General features: G+C 42.6%; 1 protein-coding gene across 2 annotated transcripts in view; it reads right to left on the minus strand.

The window, feature by feature from the left end:
• Positions 1 to 23,217, minus strand: part of CNTN5 (contactin 5) — a 1,103,706-nt gene that overhangs the window by 213,018 nt on the left and 867,471 nt on the right. For both annotated transcript variants that reach the window (XM_075266105.1, XM_075266104.1), the window contains 2 exons: positions 13,904 to 14,033; positions 9,274 to 9,424 (listed from right to left, as the gene is read on the minus strand). In XM_075266105.1, coding sequence (XP_075122206.1) covers positions 9,274 to 9,424; positions 13,904 to 14,033 — 281 coding nt within the window. The remainder of the gene's footprint in view (positions 1 to 9,273; positions 9,425 to 13,903; positions 14,034 to 23,217) is intronic.

The raw sequence follows: 23,217 nt of genomic DNA on the forward strand, positions 1-23,217 counted from the left end.
CTATCTATCTATCTATCTCATATCTATCTATCATCTATCTATCTATCTATCTATCTCCTATCTATCTATCTATCTATCTATCTATCTATCTACCTATCAATCCATCATGTGTTTATCTATCTGTCTCACTATTTATCTATCTATCCATCTCTTATCTATCTATCTATCTATCTATCTATCTATCTATCCAATATCTATCTATCTCCTATCTATCTATGTATCTAATTATCTATCTATCTATCTCTCTATCTCCTATCTATCTCTCTATCTATATATCTCTCTATCTATCTCTCTATCTATCTCCTATCTATCTATCTATCTATCTATCTATCTATCTCTCTATCTATCTCCTATCTATCTATCTATCTATCTATTTCCTATCTATCTATCTATCTATCTATCCAATATCTATCTATCTATCTATCTATCTATCTATCTATCTCCTATCTATCTATCTATCTATCTATCTATCTATCTATCTATCTCCTATCTATCTATGTATCTAATTATCTATCTATCTATCTATCTATCTATCTATCTATCTATCTATCAATCTATCATCTATCCATCCATCTATCATCTATCTATCTATCTATCTATCTATCTATCTATCTCCTATCTATCTATCTATCTATCTATCTATCTATCTATCTATCTCCTATCTATCTATCTATCTATCTATCTATCTATCTATCTATCTATCCATCTGAGCCTTAACCATCTCCCACAAGAACAGGTTCCTTCCCTCATACTGCTATAACTAACAAGCAAACAAATCATCTAGATATTCTTCAGACGACTGCAGGAATATTGGAGGTTGCCGCATTGCATAATTAAACTGCGATGTCTAAAATGTCACTATCTAAATTAATTTCCCTTCCCATTGTCTAGTTTTCCTTGGACCGCGTACCCTTTCCTATGACTTTATTCAGACTTCACAAAACCTCATGTGACTTTCTCGAAGGTTTGACGAATTAGCTTGTGACCTGACTTTTCAAATAACAGCTGCAATGACACATCTCAAAACCATTCAGCCGCTCTGAAAAAAGGGAAAACTTAGAGCGCGCTTAATAATTTATTATGGAGAAAAGGAGATAATTTAAAGTGAGGCAAACACAAATCCCAGCAGCCTGTGGTGAATGCAGATCGTGGCCGCTACTTCCGGGGTCTATCCTTTAGGAATCATAGTTAGATGCCATATAGACATGTCAGAAGATTACATTTTGGGGTCCTTAACTGGCACAAAGGAACCCCAAAGGGGCTGAGCTGCAATACCACACAAAACCTGTGGACAAGGGTGGCACTGCATGTCCAATCCTGGATAATCCCATTGAGCTAGCTGTATATACATTACTATCCCCCAAATTCACCCATGCACACATGCACTCTCGTCTGGAACTGTTCTCTTCCAGGAATAAAGGATGGTTGACGGCATGCCCTATTCTTACTTAGAGATGACCTTTTACAACCTCCACAAACTCCAACTCTTTGCATCTTTTAATAGTCACTGCTCCACTGATTCCAGCACAGTTGGATTTTTTTTTCTAGCCCCCGCCATTCCTGAGCAATAAATGTTGTTAGTTTTAGTGTCTGATATGCTAATTAGAGTTGTACTGTCAGGTGGGCAATGTCAGGCAGGAGCAGGAAAGGGGTGTGATTCTGAGCTCTGACATTGTCTATGTCTGATTGGAACCCTGAATCACGCCCCCTTGTCTGCTCCTATCTGACAGCAGCCACCTAACAGTACAACTCTAATTAGCATATCAGAAACCAAAATTAAATGCACTGACTGCTCAGGAATGGTGGGGGTGAGAGAAAAAATTCCAAGTGTGTTGGAATAAATGAAGTGGTGCCTACTGAAGGATGAAAAGTATTGGAGTTGGTGGAGGTGGTGGAAGGAATTCTTCATGCAAAATAAGTGAGGTTGAGCCGATATTGAGATTTCAGGATTGTTTTTAAAATCCAATTTCCGATCATTTTACATCTGAACCCGATCCTGATCCCAATTCCGATCCTAATGTAAGTCAATGGGATTTTTTAATGATCGAAAATCGGATTTTAAAAACGATCCTATTCACTACACAGTGTGGAGTGCAAAAATTGAAGGCTTCAATTTTTGGACTCCACGCTGTGTAGTGATTAAAAAATCCGCCTGCTACTTAGTCCCCCCTGCTCTCCAATTACCTGCACAGAACCGCTGCCACTCCTCGGAGCTCCCAGCCGTTGTTCTCTGTCTTCTCCTCTGTTATGCACATGCTGGCAGAGTGCCGTACGTGCCCCCGCCTCCCTAGGCTAGTGTTACAGATGCTGGGAGTAGGCGAGGCTTGCGGCTTAGGAGTGTGTGGGCAGGTACAGGGTGGGGAGACGTGAGTGCATCACAAGCCCCACCTTCTCCTAGCATCTGTAACACTAGCCTATGGAGGCGGACACATGTACAGCGCTCTACCGGCGTGTGAATGACATAGAAGAAGGCAGAGAACAATGGCCGGGAGCTCTGGGGAGTGGCAGTGGTTCTGTGCAGGTAAGATTGAGCGATCGGGATCGGAATTCCGTACCCGATCTTTTTGTGGTGGGATCAGAACCCGATCGTGAAATTTACTCGATCGGGATCCGATCTTTTCAGAGCACTCAACCTTAAAAATAAGGCATTAATTGACTTTTGAGAAGTGTCCACATAAATCACGTTGACCTTCCTGCTAATTTTTAACTAATATGCATGGCTAGCTTTATTTTAGAGGTAGCAAAAATTGTGAATGCACATTTATTTTGTAACGGGTGGGCAAAATGTACCATAACCCAACTTTGCTACCACCAGAGTCAGGTGTGTGATAGGTGCAATGTGGCCAACTATGAAGAAGTACATGATTTTGTGATACTCTGTCAGGAGTTGTTTTTGCTATAAGTGGCCACCCAGTGGTTGTGTTTTGAGTTGCAGAATGTTTAGGGTTTTGCATGTCTATCTATCTCCTATCTATCTATCTATCTATCTATCTATCTATCTATCTATCTATCTATCTATTGTATTTGGAGAAAGGTAAGGGTGGACACATCTGTAGGTTTGGATATGAAATATTGATATCACTAGAGTGGCACAAATACCTCTGTTACCTCTGTCTCATCTAATTTTGAGAGCAAAAATAAATAACATATGGCCAATGAATCCTAATACCCAGTGGGTGCCTTCTTTCCATAGTAGAAATCTACTTTATAATGATTCCGTTGTACATCCACAGTGAAAATATTTTCACCATCATCATAGAAAAGGATTCTTTACTGTAACAGCAGTGAGACAATGGAACTGCCCTCACCAGGCCTCGGGTACCTGTCTAGAAAAATATAGTTTATATATTAAAGGGGTTCTCCCATCTCAGTGTTTCAGCCAGGCTGTATGCAGTGTCTGCTTCTCACTTCCTGTATTTCTCATCCTTCCCCCATCACTGAATGGGACACACAATCCTTCTGCAGATCAGATAATATGCAGATGCTTGTGCAGAATGGACTCCGTGTTATCTGTGTGTTTACATAGAGAAGTAACAGACTGGGCAAAGCGCAATTATCTGAGCTGAATTGCCCTGCCGACACTGAGTAAGTGACATCACCTATAAATGGGAGGTGAACAATGGGAGTAATAAGGTCACATCACAGGCAAACAAAGCAGAATTTCTAAAGCACTATAGGGTTAAGGGGATATTGTCACTCCTTAGGGAGAGACCACCATATAGCACTAAAGCACTATACTGTAATTAGAAAAAGGCTTCAATTTACATAAACTACAATATAGATAGGATCCTTGAGATGGGACAATCCCTTTAAGTTATAGATACTAGATTTCTGGAAAGGCACGTTAATCCAGCGTTGTATTACAGTGTCATATTTAGAGTCACATTCACATCACAGAGGTTTTTACTTTCCTTTGGATTTAGGACTCTAGAATGGCCTTCATAGACCTGTATCTTTTTATCTACCATATTAACTAGACTTCTAAAGCGTTGCCATCCAACTCAAAGACCTCACATGCCTCAGGAACATCCCCCATATAGTGCAGCTGCCTTCAGCAAGATAAGATAAGCGCTCTACCTAACCATAGAAATAAAAAAAGCTAGTGTTTTCTTCTCTCTAGTGGGGTCACTGTGGTCTTCTTCCAATCTCTCTATGAACTTGTCTATGTGCTTGATCAGTGTGTGCACCTACCCCTTAGCTTAACCCTAAAACTGTCCATACCTATTTGATTAATGTTGTCCAAACCCACCATTGTTGGAGTGACTTACTGACTAATAGGTATGGGCTTTCTAAACTGTAGTCCATTGACTGGATCGGAAAGAAAAATTGGGTTGAGGATTGAGGGAATTCAATATACCCCTTAACTTAACCATAAAGTTGGCCGTTCCCATTTGATTAATGTTGGACAAACCCACCATTGTAGGAGTGACCTGCTGACTTTTTAATATGTATGGGGGTATCTCAACTATTGTCCAATGACTGGAACAGAAAGAAAAATTGTGTTGAGGGTTGAGGGAATTCAATATACCCCTTAACCATAAAGTCGGTCCTACCCATTTCATTAATTTTGGACAAACCCACCATTGTAGGAGGAACCTGCTGACTGTTTACTATGTATGGGGTATCTCAGCTATTGTCCAATGACTGGATCGGAAAGAAAGATTGGGTTGAGGGTTGAGGGAATTCAATATACCCCTTAACTTAACCATAAAGTTGGCCGTTCCCATTTGATTAATGTTGTACAAACCCACCATTGTAGGAGTGACCTGCTGACTTTTTAATATGTATGGGGGTATCTCAACTATTGTCCAATGACTGGAGAGGAAATTTCGGTATGACCAATTCTCTAGTTCTCATAGGAAACAAGCCACAGCCAGAAGTGATTTACTTTCTTCTCTCTTTGGCCAAGTTGAGCGCACACATCGGGGTTCGGGAGGGATGCCGGGCGGTATTAGCTATCTAATGTACATGGTCATCTTAACTCAATTTGCTTTACTGTCCCTTGAAGGACTGAATCTCTGGCCCTTACAATATGGCAACATCTGATCTAGAGCATCTGATCTCATGGTATGCCACCATCACACCGATCTAGAACACACATGGTTAATAAAACCTCCTTTTCCACCGAGGACATTAAGACTTTTCTAATTTGTTTTACACGTCCATCTTTCCATTCCAATAATGCCGACCCAGCAAACTGGTTAAAACTTGCAAATGTAAAAGGACAAAATAATCATCCATCAGTGGCCGTCTGTGCTGTTCAATGTCTCTCCCAGCTCTAAAATCTCTATGAACGTCAAACCTGACATCTGAGCCATTGAATTATATGTCTGAATATTAAAAATACATGCGGCGGTAGAATTTATGTAGCCGTATGAAATACAGTATATATGTGCCAGGGCATAAAACGTCCTAAACCATTAGTGAGATAATCTGGATGGCAATCTTGAAAGTCTCTGAGTTATTTGGGCTGACACATTGCTTCATAAGTAAACATCAATGTCACCCATAATGTCAACCATGGTCTCATGTATTATCATCTGGCTTGAGAAAAGAACTCTTCTCACTGTTAAACGTGTCCATAGCTCCTTTCTTACAAAGAACAGCACCGCCACTGTCTTCAGGTCATGTGTGGTATTACAACTCAGTCAGTGTAATTAAGGTGTAATACCAAGTACAAACAATAGACAGGTGTGACACTGTTTATGATACAGGTTTTTCTAATTCTGGACAACCCTGTTTGTCAGGGGCTTATATTTTTAGGGCCTGTCTTCAATATATGATCTATAGGGGGTCATCATCTGGCCCCCAGACCAATTATCTTTGTGGAGCCGCTTCTGGTGCCCGTCCTGTATAATATACGAGGCTGGAAGCCCAAAGCTCCATGTATTGTCTAGTGGCCCGACTCCTTCATTGCACCTCAGTTCCCATTAAAGTCAGGGGGGCTGAGCTGCAGCAAAGGTGTCTGGCTATTATACAGTGGATGGAGCCTTCTGCTTCCAGCTCCATACTGTTTACAGAACAGGCGACTCTCTACAGCTGAGGACAAAAAATAAGCCTGGACAACCCCTTTAAAGGCACTTACTGAGGCACATGGTAATGATAAATATGTAATCCACCTTGAAAAGCACAGGGCACTCACAATTCCTACTAATTCCTTCTGATTCCTCACAAAAAATAGTTGGGTCTCAGTACCGGTCTTGGACGAGACACTCTACATAGGTACTAGAGATGAGCAAATAGTACTTGATCGAGTAGGTATTCAGTCGAATACTATGGTATTTGAAATACTCGTACTCGATCGAGTACCACTCACTATTCGAATGCAAAAGTTCGATGCAGAACCAGCATTGATTGGCCGAATGCTATACAGTCGGCCAATCAACGCTGGTTCTTCTCCTACCTTTAGAAGTCTTCTCCGTGCAGCTTCCCCGCGGCGTCTTCCGGCTCTTCATTCACTCTTTCAGGCATCGGGCCTGGGCAGAGCCGACTGCGCATGTCTGCTTGTAGTGCTTGTAGTGTGGGCATGCGCAGTCGGCTCTGCCCAGGCCCGATGCCTGGCAGAGTGAATTCAGAGCCGGAAGACGCCGCGGGGACGCTGCACAGGGAGAAGACTTCTCGGAGGATCCTGCCAGACCCTCACTCGTGGACTTGGTAAGTATAATTTGATCAAACGTTGCCTACCCCTGAAACGAGCATTTTCCCCCCATAGACTATAATAGGGTTCGATATTCGATTCGAGTAGTCGAATATTGAGGGGCTACTCAAAACGAATATCGAACCTCGAACATTTTACTGTTCGCTCATCTCTAATAGGCACCACTCCTCTAGAAGAATACAGCAACTTTTGATGGAGCCCTCGGTCAGTACTGTTTTTCTTGTGGAGACCACCAATTAGTGTTCAAGTCATACATGCAACATTTCGTGGGAAAAGCTCTCCCCCTAAAGGAATACAACTATCTCTCTGCTAATGATGGTCAAGAACCCCAAAACAACTGTCTACAGATGAGTGTCTCTTGCTGTTGGAGGAGATTAAGGTTCGGCTAATATCCGGTGTTATGTTTCAAGGTTCTTTAGTGGGTCAGACATTGGTTTACAGAGTAACTAAAGTATAAAGCGTTTCGACAGTTTTCTTCCTTCCGGAGGATAATACATTTGCAAGCCTTTTCCCAGGGCGCATTGCCTATAAGAGTCCATCCGCCAGCTGGTGGTCTCTACAAGTCATTACAAGATCCTGGCCATTAAACCTGGTTCCTTGATCCATGTTGTTTTTGATCTACAGGATTCCCCCGTTTCCCTGACTTTACCTTTGGATAGCTACAAGACTGGATCTATATCCATGTATTGAGTTGCATTAGTTCTTCCAGCCCGGACCATGTCTCAGTTTATTGCTTCTGGGGGCCACACATTGGCTCAGTGGTTAGCACTGCAGCCTTGCAGCGCTGGAGTCCTGGTGTTCAAATCCCGCCAAGGGCATAAAAACCATCTGCAAGGAGTTTGTATGTTCTCCCCGTGTCTGCATGGATTTCCATCCCATATTTCAAAAAACATACTGTCTGAGAAGCATTTGAAGGTCAAGATCAAACAAGACTTTGGAATTCATACCCCAGTTTAACCCTGAGCCAAATCTAATAGTAGCGTATTGGGTGAACTCTCAATGCAGAAGCATGGCCATGACATGCCATATGCATTGTTTGGCTATATGGCATTAAACTTGCTTAGATACCTATGAACCAGTACGAGGGTGGTATCTAGGCAAATGTTTATTTTCCCAATGAGTTCGCTCTCTATTTGATGAAACATGTAAGGAGACATATACAAATGCTTTTGGGCATCCATTTAGACTAGACAGTGGGCGCTTTTCACTTTTTGGTCCTATAGTTCTACATATTTCTCTTACTAAGGGCATGGTCTTCTTCTTAGGGTAAATTAGAGAGAGTGGTTCTATCCCACAACTCCAATGGATATGGCTCATTTTCACATAAGGGGTAGAGTGCTTCTTTTTTACCCTCTGACAACTTTGTATGCAGTTATGATTTTGTTATCATGTTGCGATATACAAAGAACGATTAAAACAAAAGAACAATCTCATTGTCTCCATCCAGGTTGTCCCTGCAGCAGCCAATCTCTGTGTGGTACAAGATCATGGTTGCAGCAGTCAGGTGAGTACACCTGTAATGGTTGAGGTGCACGGCCAAACAAAATCAAAAATAGGAACATCGAGTAGAACAAGCTATTTAAAATCAGCACAGCACTGTGAGCCAAAGACAGACAACCCCAGGCGCCTTCACCAGTGCTGAATTGGTCGTCTGAATTGTCACCATGCAGTAACTGTACAAATAATAAATGCTCTGCAACATGAACCCCAAACCAGAACTCACAGTTGACTTATGGAGCAGATCAGAAACAAAACAATAGTCATACAGAGTCAAAACCAGGAGAAGATGCCAGAGGCAGAATCAGGAGATAAAAGCGATATTCAGTAGAAAGACAAGGGTTAAATCCAAAAGAATACATCAATGGCAGAATCAGCAGGCAAATGAATATCCAAAGAACAAGCCAAGGATCAGAATGATGTGATCCAAAACACACACTATAGGGCAGGGGTAGGGAGCGTACGGCTCTTCAGTTGTTATAAAACTACAACTCCCAGCATGCATACTTGCTCTGCTGTTCTTGGAACGCCCATGGAAGTGAATGGAGTATGATGGGAGATGTAGTTTCACTGCAGCTGGAGCGCCGAAGGTTCCCTACCCTTGCTATAAGGCAAGGAGCCAAACTAGGAAACTAAATTAGATGGCAACCTGGATCAGGAGGGAGGTGTCTTATATATGCCTCTTCAGCTGCTAGCTGGGCACCCCAACCAAACAATTTTTACCATGAAGATATTGTCTCAACCAGAGTGCTGCAGCTCCTTGGTATATTCCCAAATCACCCCTGGTGGGAATCACTAGGGTAAATGATAAAGTAAAGACTAATGGGAACATTGGACGACTTAACAGGTGACTATTGACTCTTTTGTTATCATAAACCATTTCCTCCCTAAATTTTTGTTACCATTTAGAAAACCTCTTAAAATTTTAGTATTGACGCTCAACAAACTTTCCCAATATTTTATGCAGTTACATGCCGTCCAATTTTGAAAAGCGCATAATGTAAAATATCTACTAGCGCGCGGGAATACCTAAGAGCAATAGTCGGGCAGGTACGAACATCTCGTTCCCGGCTCCTCATACCCTATTAATTATAGAAGTAAACTTGACAGTTTCTAACCTCTTGTTCTGCCTTACAGCTCTGTCACCTTTCATCCAGGAGATGGTTGGTTTCGGAGAGGCTTGCGGTTTACATTCCATAACGACTTCCTTGCCCTTGGTGATGATTATTGTTTTTTGCCGTTGGTTGAGCTCAAAGGAGGGAGCGGATGCTGTTAAGCAAAATACATATGAAAATAACAATCACAGATCTGAATCACAACGATATTCCCCACTGTTCTCGTATGCATTGGCTTATTGTGCCTATTTAGAATGTTTATGCAAAGACATCTTTCCTTTTAGGCTGTTTCAAAGCCGAACACAAAGCAATTTTAAGACGTTTTGTAGCGAGATCTGAATTCAAACGCAGAGGTTATTTGTAAAGCAAACCTATCTCCATATGAGCATATCCTGGGGAAGATGTCCCTCGTCTGGCTGCATTTAGGATGAAGGTTTATGCCGTTATATTACCAGTGCTTTGTTTTTTTTTAACTAAATGGCAACACTAACTTAATTTTATTGGTTTGGATCCCTGTCACACAGCCGAGACTAAAGCAATAATTATCTGCCAATGGGGGACGCAGCTAGTTTTTCTGGTCAAGGGTCCAGTCATAAATAGAGATGGGCGAGTGACTCGTACTGAGCCAGGTTTGACCGAAATATTCCAAATTATTGGTTTTTCTTTTACAAATGAACAAACGAAGATTTGTCTCATGTGAACTAAAATGGCCACCATATTAGACTCTGGGGTATCTTCAAACCCCATACCATAATAGGAGGAGGGCCTGGCGAGGTGGAGATAATAGAAAACATTCATACTCAATTTCCCTCACCTCTTTACCTCCTCCACAGCATCCGCTGCTCTCCTGGTCATGTGACCTGGGTCATCACGGAGGTCTGTGATTGGGCTACGAGAGGTCATATGGGTATGTAGCATTATAATGCTCGGCATGCCTATGTCACCACTGAAAGCAAATCACAGGCCTCGGTGGTGACCCCAGGTGTATGACGTCACCATGGAGGAAGAGAGAGCATCAGACAACACAAGGAGGCCTGAAAGATGTAAGAGAAGACGAATATGAATTTTATTTTTTATTTTTTAAACCTCCACTGGACCTCCACATATTATTCTATGGGGTCTGAAGATACCCCCGATTATAATAATGTTACTTTTCACTTTGACATAACTTCAAATATATTTACCTTAGGTAGCTAGAAATTGTAAAAATATATTCTTAGAAGCCTGAAAATATTCTACACTATGTTTTATAGATAGGTTCCTAGGAGCCCTGACAGTGTTCTACACTATGTATTATAGCTAGGTTCCTAGGAGTCCTGACAGTGTCATACACTATGTATTATAGATGGTTCCTGGGAGCCCTGACAGTGTTATACACTATGTATTATAGATGGGTTCCTAGGAGCCCTGACAGTGTTCTACACTATGTATTATAGCTAGGTTCCTAGGAGTCCTGACAGTGTTATACACTATGTTTTATAGATAGGTTCCTAGGAGCCCTGACAGTGTTCTACACTATGTTTTATAGATAGGTTCCTAGGAGTCCTGACAGTGTTATACACTATGTTTTATAGATAGGTTCCTAGGAGCCCTGACAGTGTTCTACACTATGTTTTATAGATAGGTTCCTAGGAGCCCTGACAGTGTTCTACACTATGTTTTATAGATAGGTTCCTGGGACCCCTGACAGTGTTCTACACTATGTTTTATAGATAGGTTCCTGGGAGCCCTGACAGTGTTATACACTATGTTTTATAGATAGGTTCCTGGGAGCCCTGACAGTGTTATATACTATGCTTTATAGATAGGTTCCTAGGAGCCCTGACAGTGGTCTACACTATGTTTTATAGATAGGTTCCTAGGAGCCCTGACAGTGTTCTACACTATGTTTTATAGATAGGTTCCTAGGAGTCCTGACAGTGTTCTACACTATGTTTTATAGATAGGTTCCTAGGAGTCCTGACAGTGTTCTACACTATGTTTTATAGATAGGTTCCTAGGAGCCCTGACAGTGTTCTACACTATGTTTTATAGATAGGTTCCTAGGAGCCATGACAGTGTTCTACACTATGTTTTATAGATAGGTTCCTAGGAGTCCTGACAGTGTTCTACACTATGTTTTATAGATAGGTTCCTAGGAGCCCTGACAGTGGTCTACACTATGTTTTATAGATAGGTTCCTAGGAGTCCTGACAGTGTTCTACACTATGTTTTGTAGATAGGTTCCTTGGAGCCCTGACAGTGTTCTACACTATGTTTTATAGATAGGTTCCTAGGATCCCTGACAGTGTTCTACACTATGTTTTATAGATAGGTTCCTAGGAGGTCTGACAGTGTTCTACACTATGTTTTACAAATAAAACTTAATCCACAGTGATTGGTGGAGATCTATCCTTTGGAACACACAGTGATCACGAGGAAAGGGAACGCTGATGGGTGGTACAACTCCTATCTTAATTCAACCTTTTTAGTTCATCCGTTTATCATTTTCCCAACCATATTGTTGACCACAAGGTCTGTTCATGGTATGGTCAGGTGTAGTCACCAGTACTTGAAAAATGACCCCTGTGAGGGTCTATGCATGGTTTTTGCTACCTCTACTAAAGGACATCCATAATTTTTGCAAGATACTGATGGAATTGACATTTTGGTGGTCGCCAGTAGTTATTCTGCGCAGTTCAAATTGTGGTACACCGCCTTTAATAACAAATTAGATTTTGGTATTTTCCTAGGCTCCCCCTAGTGGTAGCTGCATCATACCAGAATCTTACTATTTGTTAGTGCATGGAGGCTACTTAGTAGAGAGCCATGTAGCCATGTGCTGCCCTATGGGCTCCATCAGGCACTGTATGTCTTAATATAGTCTCTCCTGGAAGCAAAGGAAGGAAAGGAAGAATATGTGCACACAGTATCCAGTGGAATATGCCATTTTTTAATTTTTTTTCTGTACGAGTAGAGGTGTTGTGAATGTTTATAGCATCTCTATGACAGCTCCATACAAAGCAGCCATAACACAGTCATATACATAAGCACTTACACATTGTATTCAATTAAAAATGCAGTAAAGCCCATCCGCTGTACGTGTCCAGTATTCTGGAGGGGGCCATTAATTTTAATTGAATGTTTTTTGGCTTATTTACTCTTTACTATGAAAAGAGAGCAAAATAATAAGCATAAACAATCACTGCAAACTATGGCCGAGGAGATGTGGCATTTACAATAAAGGGAGCCATGGGATATCTGACCAATAAGGGTCAGGAAATAGTGAGCAGTCCACCATATGGCAAGACACCGAAGGTTGATATTATAATTAACATGACGCAATCTAATAATTTAAAGGATTATTATAGTATATACCATTATTAAAGAAGTGAAGATTTTCATATAATTGCAATTTCTGCAATTTGTCCAGAATTTGGATCAATCCATGAGTTGGCCTGGTAAAGGAAAAATAAGTTGGATTGAGCCAATCTTGAGATTTCAGGATCAATTTTAAAATATGATTTCCGATCATTTTCCAGCGGATCCCGATCGTGAAATTTTCTCGATTGCCGATCAGAATCCGATCTTTTCCAATCCCGATCGCTCAACCCTTGTCAATGCTTCTCTATGGGAAAAGTCACTTTTAGGGTTGAGCCGATCTTGAGATAACCTCCGACCTCGATCCCGCTGGAAAAGATCGGGATCGAAATTCTGATTGCGATCGTGAAATTTACTCGATCGCCAATCGGAATGCGATCGCTCAACCCTAAAATAACTCATACTTACCTGTCCCCAGCACTCCGCTATCTACTCCTAGTGCCCTCTCCATCCCAAGCTGGGGCTCGCACCCCTAAAAGTCATGACTGCAGGAGCGAGTGACGTGAGTAACATCATTGGTTCCTCTTCAGCTGAGGACACTGATTGATCTCGGTGATCACTTGAGTCTCATGACTTCCGGTGGAGCACAAAATGGAGAGGACACCAGGATCAGACAATGGAGTGCCAGGGACAGGTGAGTATGAGGTGGTTTTTTTTTTACACTTACCACAAATTGCTCCAAATTCTGGACAATCACTTTATGTTTTCAAATACAATCTCAGTCCCTCCAAAATTTGTATAAAATGATTAATATTAAATATGAAGGAGGGGAGGAAGGGGATGCAGCTGCAGTATCTCTTCCTTAGTGTACCTTATTCTGTCAGGAGAGGAATAGAGATGAGCGAACACTGTTCGGATCAGCTGTTCCGAACAGCACGCTCCCATAGAAATGAATGGAAGCACCTGGCACGGCAACCGGCTGCCGGCAAAGTGTATGTGCCAGGTGCTTCCATTCATTTCTATGGGAGCGTGCTGTTCGGAACGGCTGATCCGAACAGTGTTTGCTCATCTCTAGAGAGGAGCAGTGTATCTGATTGGCTCAGGGCACACGGCTCTGACATCACATAAGTGACATCATATGTCATTATATTATGTGACATTACATAAGACCGCCCATTCATCAAGCATGAAGACTGGAAATTAAAATTTGTATGGAGCAGTAGAAGGGAGTAAAAAAGTAAAAGCCCAAAAGATTCAGGTTAGTAATTCTGGTAACATGTAATAAATGTCTACACCTGTTTATGTAGAAAATGTGAATTTTTTATGTACTTACCTAGAACTTTCAGCTCTGCACTTCCATAGATAATTCCATAGATATTTTCAGCCAGACATTGGTACATTCCTGCATCAGATTGATTGACGTTGTGAATCGTCAGCATCCCGTTCACCATCTCCACCCTGTTCTGTAATACATGGTACAATCCATATATGAGAATACTTGTGATATATTAGTATATTAGTTTAAAAAAAACAATAATATTTTAATATTTTGGGTTCTAATAAATTATTATTGATTGCATGATCACATTTAGATTTACAGACAATTAAAACTTGAACGGATTTTCCAGGCTGATTAATTGATGACTAGGGTTGAGCTGTTCTTGAGATTTCAGGATCGATTTTAAAATCCGATTTCCAATCATTTTCCAGCCGATCCCGATCGTGAAATTTGCTCGATCGCCGATCAGGATCTGATCTTTCCCAATCCTGATCGCTCAACCCTATTCATAATATATACATGAATAGGGTTAAGCCGATCTTGAGATAACCTCTGACCTCGATCCCGCAGGAAAAGATTAGGATCGGAATTCCGATCTTGATCGTGAAATTTACTCGATCGCTGATCGTAATCCGATCTTTCCCAATCCCGATCACTCAACCCTTTTGATGACCGATCCAGGAACTCCTGAACAAATTAGAAATAATGCTACTAGGGCAGAAAATATCCACAATATAGCATTTGATGGCACTTGACTCTATCTAGAGGTTCAGTAGGGTAACATAAATTTCTGGTACCGCTACAGCACTGGACTACTGATAGGCTATATGGAGCCATAATAGACAATAGCTGTATGCATGTACTTCTAATAAAAGCTCTGTGGTCTATTTTATCTTATTGGGCAAATTTATTAAACAGTTATAGTAATATATAGTATAGGCATTTTTATTCTGATTGTAAGAAACTTTTGAATATATATTGTCATCAAAAATGCCTCTTTCTGTTCTCATTGGGCTGTTTCCCTGCCCTTCTCCCTTTGCTAAGCTGACCCTTACTGTGAAAATTACTGTTTTAGCCATCTCGAGACAGACCAGGTCAGATGACTCATCTCTATAGAAGTCTATGATGATGATGTTGATGATGGTAAGGAAGTCTATGGAAATCTATAGAAGTCTATGGAGAGGGGAAGGGGAAGAGTGCTTAGAAATGTGCAGGATATGAGAGGAAAGAAAGGAAAGACATTCTTAGTCTGGAGCTGAACAGATACAATGTATCATAATTAGAGATGAGCGAACAGTAAAATGTCCGAGGTTCGATATTCGTTTCGAGTAGCCCCTCAATATTCGACTACTCGAATTGAATATCTTACCCTATTATACTCTATGGGGGGAAAATGCTCGTTTCAGGGGTAGGCAATATTCAATCAAATTGAACTTACCAAGTCTACGGGTGAGGGTCGGGCTGGATTCTCCGAGAAGTCTTCTCCGTGCAGCTTCCCCGCGGCGTCTTCCGGCTCTGAATTCACTCTGCCAGGCATCGGGCCTGGGCAGAGCCGACTGCGCATGCCCGCACTACAAGAAAATGTCCGTTTACAGTCAAAGCAGCCATTTTCTTGTAGCGCGGGCATGCGCAGTCAGCTCTGCCCAGGCCCGATGCTTGGCAGAGTGAATTCAGAGCTGGAAGACGCCGCGGGGACGCTGCAAGGAGAAGACTTCTAAAGGTAGGAGAAGAACCAGCGTTGATTGGCCGACTGTATAGCATTCGGCCAATCAATGCTGGTTCTGCATCAAATTTTTCCATTCGAATAGCGAGTGGTACTCGATCGAGTACGAGTATTTCGAATACCGTAGTATTTGATCGAATACCTACTCGATCGAATACTACTCGCTCTTCTCTAAATACGATACAAATTACAAATGAGTAAATAAAATACAATAAATAATTTAAAATCTAATTCACGGCAACACACGATATAGAAAAAAAAAAATGCCTTTGATTATAAATATTAGAGATGAGCGAACAGTGTTCTATCGAACTCATGTTCGATCGGATATTAGGCTGTTCGGCATGTTCGAATCGAATCGAACACCGCGTGGTAAAGTGCGCCATTACTCGATTCCCCTCCCACCTTCCCTGGCGCCTTTTTTGCTCCAATAACAGCGCAGGGTAGGTGGGACAGGAACTACGACACCGGTGACGTTGAAAAAAGTAGGCAAAACCCATTGGCTGCCGAAAACATGTGACCTCTAATTTAAAAGAACAGCGCCGCCCAGCTTCGCGTCATTCTGAGCTTGCAATTCACCGAGGACGGAGGTTTCCGTCCAGTTAGCTAGGGGTTAGATTCTGGGTAGGCAGGGACAGGCTAGGATAGGAAGGAGAAGACAACCACAACAGCTCTTGTAAGAGCTAAATTCCAGGGAGAAGCTTGTCAGTGTAACGTGTACCGTATACCCGATATATACCCCCGATACCCGTTCCAACGGTGTGCCCCCCCACCTTCACCCCAGAAATACCCTGCAAGTCCCCTAGCAATAGAATTGGGGCTATATACACCCACTATTTTTGCTACTGCCATATAGTGCCATTGTCTCACTGGGAATTCAAAGAATATATTGGGCTTACATATAACTTCAATTCCAGGGAGAAGCTTGTCAGTGTAACGTGGCACTGACGGGCTCAATCGCCGCAACCCAGCTTTCCCAGGATCCTGAATGGAACACACTGACAGTGTATTCCCGTATACCCCATATATACACCCCAAATCCCCGTTCCAACGGTGTGCCCCCCCACCTTCACCTCAGAAATACCCTGCAAGTCCCCTAGCAATAGAATTGGGGCTATATACACCCACAATTTTTGCTACTGGTATACAGTGCCATTGTCTCACTGGGAATTCAAAGAATATATGGGGGTTATGTGCACCCACAATTTTTAATACTGCTATACAGTGCCATTGTCTGACTGGGAATTCAAAGAATATATGGGGGTTATGTGCACCCACAATTTTTAATACTGGTATATAGTGCCATTGTCTGACTGGGAATTCAAAGAATATATGGGGGTTACGTGCACCCACAATTTTTAATACTGGTATACAGTGCCATTGTCTGACTGGGAATTCAAAGAATATATGGGGGTTATGTGCACCCACAATTTTTAATACTGGTATACAGTGCCATTGTCTGACTGGGAATTCAAAGAATATATTGGGGTGACGTGCACCCACAATTTTTGCTACTGCTATACAGTTCCATTGTCTCACTGGGAATTCAAAGAATATATGGGGGTTACGTGCACCCACAATTTTTAATACTGGTATACAGTGCCATTGTCTGACTGGGAATTCAAAGAATATATGGGGGTTATGTGCACCCACAATTTTTAATACTGGTATACAGTGCCATTGTCTGACTGGGAATTCAAAGAATATATTGGGGTGACGTGCACCCACAATTTTTGCTACTGCTATACAGTTCCATTGTCTCACTGGGAATTCAAAGAATATATGGGGGTTACGTGCACCCACAATTTTTAATACTGGTATACAGTGCCATTGTCTGACTGGGAATTCAAAGAATATATGGGGGTTATGTGCACCCACAATTTTTAATACTGGTATATAGTGCCATTGTCTGACTGGGAATTCAAAGAATATATGGGGGTTATGTGCACCCACAATTTTTAATACTGGTATACAGTGCCATTGTCTGACTGGGAATTCAAAGAATATATGGGGGTTACGTGCACCCACAATTTTTAATACTGCTATACAGTTCCTTTGTCTCACTGGGAATTCAAAGAATATATGGGGGTTATGTGCACCCACAATTTTTAATACTGGTATACAGTGCCATTGTCTGACTGGGAATTCAAAGAATATATGGGGGTTATGTGCACCCACAATTTTTAATACTGGTATACAGTGCCATTGTCTGACTGGGAATTCAAAGAATATATGGGGGTTATGTGCACCCACAATTTTTACTACTGGTATACAGTGCCATTGTCTAACTGGGAATTCAAAGAATATATTGGGGTGACGTGCACCCACAATTTTTGCTACTGCTATACAGTTCCATTGTCTCACTGGGAATTCAAAGAATATATGGGGGTTATGTGCACCCACAATTTTTAATACTGGTATACAGTGCCATTGTCTGACTGGGAATTCAAAGAATATATGGGGGTTATGTGCACCCACAATTTTTAATACTGGTATATAGTGCCATTGTCTGACTGGGAATTCAAAGAATATATGGGGGTTACGTGCACCCACAATTTTTAATACTGGTATACAGTGCCATTGTCTGACTGGGAATTCAAAGAATATATGGGGGTTACGTGCACCCACAATTTTTAATACTGGTATACAGTGCCATTGTCTGACTGGGAATTCAAAGAATATATGGGGGTTATGTGCACCCACAATTTTTAATACTGGTATACAGTGCCATTGTTTGACTGGGAATTCAAAGAATATATGGGGGTTACGTGCACCCACAATTTTTAATACTGCTATACAGTTCCTTTGTCTCACTGGGAATTCAAAGAATATATGGGGGTTATGTGCACCCACAATTTTTAATACTGCTATACAGTGCCATTGTCTGACTGGGAATTCAAAGAATATATGGGGGTTATGTGCACCCACAATTTTTAATACTGGTATATAGTGCCATTGTCTGACTGGGAATTCAAAGAATATATGGGGGTTACGTGCACCCACAATTTTTAATACTGGTATACAGTGCCATTGTCTGACTGGGAATTCAAAGAATATATGGGGGTTATGTGCACCCACAATTTTTAATACTGGTATACAGTGCCATTGTCTGACTGGGAATTCAAAGAATATATTGGGGTGACGTGCACCCACAATTTTTGCTACTGCTATACAGTTCCATTGTCTCACTGGGAATTCAAAGAATATATGGGGGTTATGTGCACCCACAATTTTTAATACTGCTATACAGTTCCTTTGTCTCACTGGGAATTCAAAGAATATATGGGGGTTATGTGCACCCACAATTTTTAATACTGGTATATAGTGCCATTGTCTGACTGGGAATTCAAAGAATATATGGGGGTTACGTGCACCCACAATTTTTAATACTGGTATACAGTGCCATTGTCTGACTGGGAATTCAAAGAATATATGGGGGTTATGTGCACCCACAATTTTTAATACTGGTATACAGTGCCATTGTCTGACTGGGAATTCAAAGAATATATTGGGGTGACGTGCACCCACAATTTTTGCTACTGCTATACAGTTCCATTGTCTCACTGGGAATTCAAAGAATATATGGGGGTTATGTGCACCCACAATTTTTAATACTGCTATACAGTTCCTTTGTCTCACTGGGAATTCAAAGAATATATGGGGGTTATGTGCACCCACAATTTTTAATACTGGTATACAGTGCCATTGTCTGACTGGGAATTCAAAGAATATATGGGGGTTACGTGCACCCACAATTTTTAATACTGCTATACAGTTCCTTTGTCTCACTGGGAATTCAAAGAATATATGGGGGTTATGTGCACCCACAATTTTTAATACTGGTATATAGTGCCATTGTCTGACTGGGAATTCAAAGAATATATGGGGGTTATGTGCACCCACAATTTTTACTACTGGTATACAGTGCCATTGTCTGACTGGGAATTCAAAGAATATATTGGGGTTATGTGCACCCACAATTTTTACTACTGGTATACAGTGCCATTGTCTGACTGGGAATTCAAAGAATATATGGGGGTTACGTGCACCCACAATTTTTGCTACTGCTATACAGTTCCATTGTCTCACTGGGAATTCAAAGAATATATGGGGGTTATGTGCACCCACAATTTTTAATACTGGTATACAGTGCCATTGTCTGACTGGGAATTCAAAGAATATATGGGGGTTACGTGCACCCACAATTTTTAATACTGCTATACAGTGCCATTGTCTGACTGGGAATTCAAAGAATATATGGGGGTTATGTGCACCCACAATTTTTAATACTGGTATACAGTGCCATTGTCTCACTGGGAATTCCACAAATAATTTGGGGATTCATTCACCCTACATCTCAGGCTCTTGCCATATTCACCCAGGTTGTCAGTGCTGCACCAGCTCGTTCCCAGACAGCTCGGCCCGAAAAACGCGTTACCTATATAGAGGATTTGGACAATGAAGACAACATGTTCTAAATCTAATGTCTGCACCTTCTCCAGAATTAAAATAAAGGCAGCGTTTAACTTTCAAATAGCACTGCACAAAGGAAGAGCTTATCAGCTTGTCTCATGACATGCTACTGAAAAGTTTCATTTGTGTATCTTAATGTAAATATAGTTGTATAAGCTTTTTGGGTTTTAGGCACTGCCAAGTTATTTATTACCACCCGCTCCCTTATAATGATGATGACGCCAAAGTCACTGTGGGTGTTCAGAGCTCACAGCTTTGGGTGACATTTGTCTTGCTCTCTGTCGGTACCAGCTGTCTTTTTGGATACCGTAAAGTTATGTTGACTTTATTAACAGCTATAGAAGCTTTAGCCAGGTTGTGACGGTGTGTAACCCTAACAACACTAAGTGGGATACACATTAATAGTCAGTCTATGTACGCTAAACGTATCACTGAAGTAATTTTTTTTCCCTCTCCCCTAATATAAGAAAGGAACAGACATTAGACCTAGACCGGGGTTCGAGGCTTGAAAAAATCCAGTATTATTTGTTCTTCATGATGTGAAATATGTGTTGAAAAGCAACCCAAGATGAAGTCAGCCATGTGTGCCAGTGTGTTACTTGGCATGCCTTTGCTGGCCCCAACTGTAAGGGTCACTCTCCATTTCCTCCATTTTCCACTCCCCTTCACACCATTTGTGGTGAAGCAATGGGATGCACTGAAGTGCACCCTCTAGCCTCGTGTGGGATAGGGACATCAGATGCCACTCCAACCCCCTCGTCTTCCTCCGCCAGCCAACGGTGCGAAGATGAGAGGAGTGTGCTCTGAATGTTTTCTGCCTAGCAGAGGCTAGTTCTCACTTACGAAAATGGCCCCACTTTGACCTGTATATCAGGCACAATGGTGTAGGTTTCAAAGAAACATGGCACCAACAAGTTGGAAAACGTGGGCCATGCGTGGACCGTGTTTGAGTCTGGCAAGCTCCAGATCTGCTACCAGGTTCCAGCCATTATCACAGGCGCAAAAATGCCAGGCCCCAGGTGTAGCAGGGAAAAAAAAATGCCATCTCAGCCAGGATGGCATCCCTGACCTCGGAGGCACTGTGCTGTCTGTCCCCCAAGCTGATCAGTTTCAGCACGGCCTACTGACATCTCCCCATGCCAGTGTTACAGTGTTTTCCGCTAGTAGCTGTGGTGGAGGTTGCAGCTTCGTAGGGTTTCAGTCTACTCCTGCCATGAATTTTGGCCTGGGAGAGGAGATAGGCCACCCCAGTTTGCACCCGGGGAACAGACTCCACCACATTCACCCTGCCTGTCATTAAAGATAAGCACTGCAGCATCCCTGACCACAGGCGCTTGTCCATGTGTCGGTGGTCAAGTGGACCTTGCAGCAAAGCGCAGAGCTCTGGGCCCGACTGATGTTATGGGACACATGCAGGCGCAAGGCAGAGACAGCACACCAAGAGAAGTAGTAACGGCTAGGCCCAGCATAGGGAGGTGCCCCAGCTGCCATCTGCTGACGGAAGGCCTGGGTCTCCAGAAGCATAAACAAACACCAACATCTCCAGGGCCAGCAGTTTATCGATGAGGCTGTTACAGGCTTGGGCATGGGGGTGGGTTGTATTGTACTTCTGCCTGCAATGAAAAGCTTGGGAAATGTGGAGTGGCTGGGAAGAGGCGCATGATGGTGCAGGCCAAAAGGGCGCATGAGGGTGAACTCCCCAATGTGTCAGAGATAGGTGTGTAGGTGTCCTTGCATCATATACTTGCACCATATTTGGCTTTGGAAGTTAATTTTGTGCCAAAAAGTGGTTAAGACAGCGATCCCTCAGCTACTCCCGTTACACTGTCTATTGAAGTTACCATCTGTGGAAGTGGACCACCATTTCTAAGATCCCAAAGGAAGCAGGCAAGAGATGTGCAGTTCAGAAAAAAAGATGAGAAAATAAGTTTAGGCTGTAGAGCACAGAGGGATCGGAGAGGACAGAGCTGGTGTCGGCCAGGTATTCCCACAACATGCGCCTATACTTGTCCCTCCTGGTGACACTAGGCCCCTGAGTGGCAGTAATTTGTCCAGGGGGGCCATTAACGTGTTCCAGACCTAGGAATAAGTCTTCCAACAGGGTAGAGTTTTGCATGCCTTTGCTTCTACCCACTGTTTTTGCTGCTTAGCTTCCCTCCACATCTACTCTGCTTTCACCCCTAAACATCACCCCAGTTTATGCCTTTGCTTCTACCCAGGTTTTTTGTTGATTTAGCTTCCCTCTACATCTACACTGCTTTAGCCCCTAGACATCACCCCTGTCCATGTGGGGTCGGTGGCCTCGTCATCCACCAACTCCTCTTCCAATTGCGCACTGCCCCCTTACTGCAAACCGCACATGACCACAGCTTGCCTTGATGGCAACTGTGTCTCATGATCCCCACTTAGGTCCAGACAAGTCGGTGGCGGGTCCAAAACCCCAAAATTGGAAGGAAATGGCAGATGCTGCAGTATTTCTAACACCTGTTCCTGGTGCTCGGGCCTGGTCTGTGTTGTACCCTGCACCCTGCTTAACGCATCTGCCATATCCGAAGTTGTGCTGAGCGCATGCTAATGTTTCGTGTCCAGTGCAATGGATGGGATGGGATTTCACATAAGTCTGCCACCCATGGCCACTCATGGTTGAGCAACTGAGGGAGTTGACTTTGACGAACCCGAGGGTTTTGGAGTTGGAACTACATCAAAGGTCTGTGCTGCTCACACACTCTGCTCAACACATGATATGTTTAGTGCCAGCAGTGTGGAGACGTCGCACAACAGCCGTTGTTCCAGCAGGTACAGGCGTTGTAGGAGTGCATAGAGGCTAGCAGCGGCAACTATACACTTTAAAAACTATCCGCACAAGCGCCACACTTTCACCAGTAGCTCAGGAACATTGGGGTACCTTTTTCAAAAGATTAGCAGCAATGAGTTAAAAACGTGGCCCAGGCATGGAATATGTTGCAGGCTGCCAAGCTACAGAGCCAATCCCAGGTTACGGCCATTATCACACATGACAACATGCCTGGGCCCAGGTGCAGTGGCAAAAACCACATTGCCGTCTCATCGAGGATGGCATGACTCACTTTGTAGGCAGTGTGCTGTCTGGCCCCCAAGCTGATGAGCTTCAGCACGGCCCGCTGACGTCTCCCCACACCAGTGTTGCAGCGTT

Source organism: Leptodactylus fuscus, chromosome 2 (genome assembly GCF_031893055.1).
Source record: "Leptodactylus fuscus isolate aLepFus1 chromosome 2, aLepFus1.hap2, whole genome shotgun sequence".
Lineage (NCBI taxonomy): Eukaryota > Metazoa > Chordata > Amphibia > Anura > Leptodactylidae > Leptodactylus > Leptodactylus fuscus.